Here is a 6,000-nt window from a genome sequence, read left to right as displayed (position 1 = left end):
AGCAGTGGGAATTGATTCTAGATGACAAGTTAGGAGCTCTCAAATCTCAACACTCAGCTTGCTCTCCTCTGCTACATCTGAAGGTCATCTCAACAATCATGAGTTCCAAAAATAGAGATTGGAAATTCTTTGTGCTTGCTTGTTTTTAAATGTGGGTGTTTCACATTCTCAGGTTCTCTCCCTGTGACTTTGAAGAGGCTTGAAACAGACTTCTTAGGAAAAAAACACACCATGCCTCCTTCCCTATCCCTGCCTGAACAGTGGAGACGGCTGCTCAATCTGCAGAGTCCAAAGCATCAGCTAATCTGAGGTGTGAGAAAATTATGTAAAGTGCCTCTGCTGGTGGATGTCTGACAAAAGGAAACAAACCTGTGTTACTCAGAGAATGTGGAAAGGTGAGAAAACGAGGAGTCTGAAGTGATTTCATGTCAAGGTTTTGTCAGGGAAATGTATTGGACTTCATACTCGGTGGTTTAAGCTTCTGATCCCAAGGAATCTTATTTCTGGAAAACGTGATTACAAGGATGGAAAGGAGGAAAACTCTTCACCAAGTAAGGTGTTGCTCTGTGAATAGAGAATGGATAGAGCTAGAGTCTGTTTCCTCAGCAAGAAAATTAATCCAGTGTGAGATTTCACACCAATGAGTGAAATAGGCTTTTAAGACAACTTGCTTATTTCGGGGTTTAGTGTGGGTTTTGTGTTGTTTTTTATTTGTCTTGGTGATTTGGTGTTTTTTCAAAGTCTGCATGGAGATTTCTGTGTCCTTTGAACAAGCTATTCCTTGAAACAGATTTGACCTCATAGTGAAAGCAAGCCAGTGACTCTTCATGGCTCCAGGTCTGAATGTAGCCAAGCGATAAACTATTTATAGGCTTAACACCTGACTAGGTGTTAAATAGTTCTTGCTGAGAGACCTTTTGGTGCAGAATTATCACTTCAGACTGAGACTGAAATGAAATCCCAAAGACCTGGAATGCTTGAAAGGATCCGAGTAGTTTAAGATGCATTTAAGAAAGTGCATTAAGAAATGCATCTTCTGCAAGGTTAAGTGTAACAGCAGGATTAGGGACTATGGTAATGGTAGGCGGGACCTTTAAACGTATGTAAACAAAACATCAGTGAATTTACTTGAAAGAAAATCATCAGTGTGTTTAAATACAGGATTAAAACATAAATGGTTTTATCTACACCAAATGTGCCATCTACAAGTTGGGTTTATGTTTAACACCCTCCACTAGTGGTGCCTCCCCTCCTTCTAACACACATATTCCCTTGACCTCAGTATATTTGTTGTAAAAGCAAGAGAAAAAAGTATCAAAGCTTGTTTCACTGACTTGCTTGTTTGGAGAAGCTGAGACAGCATAGTTGACCTTAGACGTGGGGAGGGGGTCAGGGAGCAGGACTGTATTAATTTTATAGTGTAATAAATGTTTCAACATATCACAGCCCTCTTGGTTGCCTTGCATGAGGTTACAGGAGTCACAGCCGATTTGCCGCAGAACATTGAGCTCTAAAACAGTCTGGAGCCGCTTCTACTCCAACTCTAATCCTCTAATAAAATAGTGGAGAAAACTTCTGTGTCACTAACAGAGGTAGAAGCAGAAGTTCAAAGCTGTCACCTATCCACAGGGCTCTGGAGCCATTTTAAGGTAAGCTCCTCAGTCACCTGGAAGGAGACAATGCAGCCATGATCAAAACCTGAGTCCTAGGGGCCAAGGATGTTCTCCGTGATCTTAAAAAAGAGTTAAGTAAGGTCAATATGCTGCAATTTGTCCAGGCAGGTTTCTTCAGGTTGGCTCTGCCCGAGTGTTATACGGTTGTATGGAGCCAGGAGCACAACAGAATTAAAAGGCAAGAGGCTTGCTTTCTTCCCAAGTATATTTGTATTTGTAAGTTGAAGAAAATTTCTGCTCCTTGACTGGTATCAGCTGGAGAAGTGTGTGCTTCTAGTTCCCAGCCATAGGCTATCTCACAGTCAAACTGGGCTGCAGCTATAGTAGAAAGGATCTGGCTCCTTTGTCCTTTACCTACAGCTTTACAGCTCAGCCTCAGGAAAGCGGGTTTGACTTTCTCCCTGCTATCTGTAGCACCTGCTCCCAGCTACACGGCCAGCACAGCTCTTTGCAGAGCTGACTGCCGATGGCTGCATCCACCGGATCACGACTCAAGAGGGAAGGCAGGCAGTGACAGTTGCCTTTTTACTGTTACTACAGCAAAAGAGCCAGCAGGTGCCTTAGAGTAACAAATACTGCCAGGCAGTTTGGCACTGGTTTTCAGCAGGAAATCTTTATATACTTCATATTTAGCAGCTTTCCTCTCTAGATTTTTTGTCTGAAAAGAAAATGAAGAAATATGCAAGGCTAATTTAGAAGAGTTAGTTCAAACTGTGTGAACAAAATATGCTCTCAAAGAGATCCTTTGATGTGAAAGGAGTTTTTAATTGTGCTATGCCACACAAAGAGGATTTCCATGATGTTGGAGGACTACATAAAAAAAACTATACTTTGAGGGGGAAATATGGCAGTGCTGACAGTTCAGGCTGCCAATGTCCTCCTGAAATAATAGTAATCCTAATAGTCACAACACTTAATAACAGCAAGTATTAATGACATGTGGTAATAGACATTAATGAGATCAAATCCCAGATATTGTGTGCAGTGTTCACGAAAGGCAGACTCAGACCAGACAGGTGCAGGCAGGGAAGGCTGAGCAGAGCTGGGGAACTGAGAGCCTGTCTGGGACAAGAGGAACTTGCCTGGCTTGATGTTAGCGAGCAAGTATCCCAGAGTGGATACCAGTGCTTTCTATAAATAAAGCAAGGGCAAAACACTAGGGAAAATGAAGAGCCAGTTAAACTAAAAAACATAGCTGGCAGCAAAAGAAATAAAGGGCCATGAATCAATTAGAAGAAAGTTTGCATTCAGAGAGGCCTTGAACAGTATGTCACCGGGTGCAATGGGAGCTGGGGCTAGAGCACCATCTCTTTGCATACTGTCATTGCAAGCTACAGCCTCTTGAAAGACCTCTAATGCCAGAGGTGCCTAATTTGCTTAGCAATCTCCCACAGGCATTGAGAGTCTCTTGGGACCTGCAAGCTCTGTGTCCCCACGCGCCCAGCACTGCTCAAATTGAGCAGCTTCATGCTTCTCTCACACCTGAGCTCTGTCAGAAGTGGCTGATCACCAGCTGAGGTCCTGGGGTTTAAACCTGGAGGCTCCTCACAGTGGGGTTGCAGCACGTCTGTCAGGACTGAGCCCCTAGAACTATTTATCAAGAGCCACTGCACTTTAAACTGGGCTAGAGGAGGAGGAGACAGTGCTCCATATCCACCTTTTAGCACAGCTGCTTTATTGACAGCCAGGCTAGTTAACAGAGGATGACCTCCACTGACTGCAGAAGGAACCTGAGCTCCCAGATCTCTAGTCCTCTTTTACTATAAACCAGGATTCGTATTGCCCACTTCTGAAGCCCCTTGCTGTGTCTAACTCAGATTTTTTTGCTTGTTTTTTATTGGTCTCATTATATTCCGAGTGGGGTTTATACATAATGTTTACTTACAAACACAGGGCTAAGACTTAAAGATGCAGTGGGTCCCTTCTAGTACTTTGCTTGTGTTACCAGTGCTGTACTATTGTGCTAATTTTTCTTGTTAAGAGAATAACTGGAACAAGGGAGATGTATGAAGTTAGATGAGACTATGTGCAGCCAGAGGCAGTCCTGTGTACAAAGACTGATATTGTGGCAGGGGGAGCTTAGCCTTTACCTGATTCAATTTTTCACGCTCTGCTACCAGTTTTTTTTTCTGTTCCTCTGTCATTTCATTCAGCTATGCTTCTGCTTGGTAGTTTGAATTGCTCGTTTCCTCTTCACACCATTAGATTTAAAAAAAACTTATCAAACTTAAGAACTTGACACCTGTTCTGGACAAAAGAAAAAAAATTGTGCATTTAACAAGAAAATGAGGCATCGCATTCAGGGACTTGGTAAAGTGCTGGAATATCCGGTGTCCAGGTAGATTTATTAGTATTCAGCAAACTAAGCAGCAAATGACTGAAGTGTCCACACTGTGAATAGAGTGTGGGGGAAGATGCGCATGTAATAACTGGCCTCAATCTCATTGCCGAACCCAACCCAAAGGATTTTACAGTACGATAAAGATTTAGGCTTCAGTCTGTTCAGGCTGCAGCATTGACTTACAGGTCATGGTAAAATATGGAAGTCACTCCTGCCACTGCATGCAGGATGTGCACTTGTGAGAAATGGAGAGAAAGAGCAAGTTACTCTTCCCTGGAGAAAGACTATTGTTTGCAGCTCTTCCCTTGCTCCAATGGACTATGCCTGCTGCTTAAATTTCCTGTTGATAGCAACACGGGTGAATATTCAAACACTCCCTGTGAACAGCCCTAAGAGGGTCACTGAGGGATAAAACAGGACTAAACCCTGACAGCAGGGCTCTCCCTTCTAACATAGAGAGAGAAGGATGTTTACATCTTGTTGCACTTGGCAGCCAGCTCTACCCTCTGCTGGGACACAGCCTCCATCCTTGCATAATTTCTTGCCTCTTGGCAATGAGCTCTGCTATGACACAATTGACTTCAACCTCTCTCTTGAGAAGTGGAGTCTTCTGGAGTGTGTTTGCACTGCGTTCTAGCACCTTGCTCAGGGCCTACCAACAGAACTGGCTTTGCAAGTCAGTAAAAGCACAAAGCAAATCCCTCTGCGCTTGCATAAAGCCAACTCAGGGTACAGTAAGTCCTTGTCCTAATGATGGACAAAATCTCAAGTTCCACCCCTGTATCATCAAAGTACAGTCATACACTTTACATGGTGACCCCAAACGAGAACAGTTTTAAGAAGTTCCCATTTGGTCAAAATTAGCCATAAGACTTCATCAGGCCATGCTAGGAGCCATCATGACCCAGGGTCCCATCTTTTTACTGTACCCAAGAAGCATAAAGTGGGAAGAAACTCTTCAATCAGGGGTGCGCTAAGCAGCAGCAAAGGGGCCAGTTGTGGGCTGGACTGTACTTGCACCATTATGACTGGTGAGGCTGTTGGGACACTACTATGTGTGTCTGAGCAGCCCTCGGAGTCTCTGACATCCATGAAGCTGGCTGGGTCAAGCCTCACTCGGTGTTGGTTTTATGCTGGTTTTAGGGCACATTGATTTAAATGAATAGCAAATTGTCACACACCAGCTGGTGTGGGACAAACTTGCTAGATATGTGTCTAACCTCCAGAAACATGTAACCTTGTGTGTGGTTGTTAATTGAGTAGAGTTAATCCTGATTATCTCTAGGCATATCAAAGAGGTGTCAAATTCAGAAGATTAACCAGCTCTGAAGTTGGTGAAAAAGGTAAAAAACCTTAAAGGTCAATGCAGCCCACCCAAGTTCTGCAGTGCCCAACTACTATCTCTCTCTCATGATTCATGGGATGTAAAGTTATGTGACTGTGGAGTATTGCTCAGTGCCTACAGTTACACGGGGTGAATTTGTGCAAAAGGCCTGGGTAGATGCCATGGCATGTCCTGCTTTCTGCACACAGGAGAGATTACCTGAAGTAGGATTTGAAACGTTACAAACCAAACAGGAGTTGTCCATAACTACAGATGCTGTTGAAGACTTGCAACTAAGTTTTTTCTCATTAACACGGTATGTTTTTCTTCTTTGGTTGCATTCCTGATCTCCAACTTTTTTTCTAGCAATGAATAACTACTTTGGGGTTGCTGTATGTATAATAAAATGCATAATTTTTTCATGTATGATTTTCTTTGAGAGAAGTCCCTATATAAAAAAATGGTTCATCTCAAATTTGAACAGACAGTTTTAATCTATCGTATGCTTGGCTTCCTGCACATATGACACTGCCTCACCTTGGCTGTCAGTATATTGTACTAAGGTAATTTTCCTGAAGAACAGCGTGCCATGCAATCATGTCTCTAGGGGCCAAAACTTGGATCAAATGACAACAGGCAAATAGCTGAAAACATCTGGGGTG

General features: G+C 43.1%; 1 protein-coding gene across 2 annotated transcripts in view; it reads left to right on the top strand.

Annotated features, from left to right (window-relative positions):
* The first annotated feature begins 221 nt into the window (after nt 1–221).
* ASB2 (ankyrin repeat and SOCS box containing 2) overlaps nt 222–6,000 on the top strand; it is a 51,986-nt gene continuing 46,207 nt past the window's right edge. Inside the window, exon 1 of one of the 2 annotated variants that reach the window (XM_054067520.1) lies at nt 222–395. In XM_054067520.1, coding sequence (XP_053923495.1) covers nt 347–395 — 49 coding nt within the window. In that variant the 5' untranslated portion in view covers nt 222–346. The remainder of the gene's footprint in view (nt 396–6,000) is intronic. The other variant, XM_009559187.2, reaches the window with a different exon arrangement.

The sequence above is a fragment of the Cuculus canorus genome, chromosome 5, assembly GCF_017976375.1.
Source record: "Cuculus canorus isolate bCucCan1 chromosome 5, bCucCan1.pri, whole genome shotgun sequence".
NCBI classification, from domain to species: domain Eukaryota; kingdom Metazoa; phylum Chordata; class Aves; order Cuculiformes; family Cuculidae; genus Cuculus; species Cuculus canorus.
The sequence above is the reverse complement of the archived record's forward strand: the minus strand, read 5'-3'. Positions and strand labels throughout refer to the sequence as shown.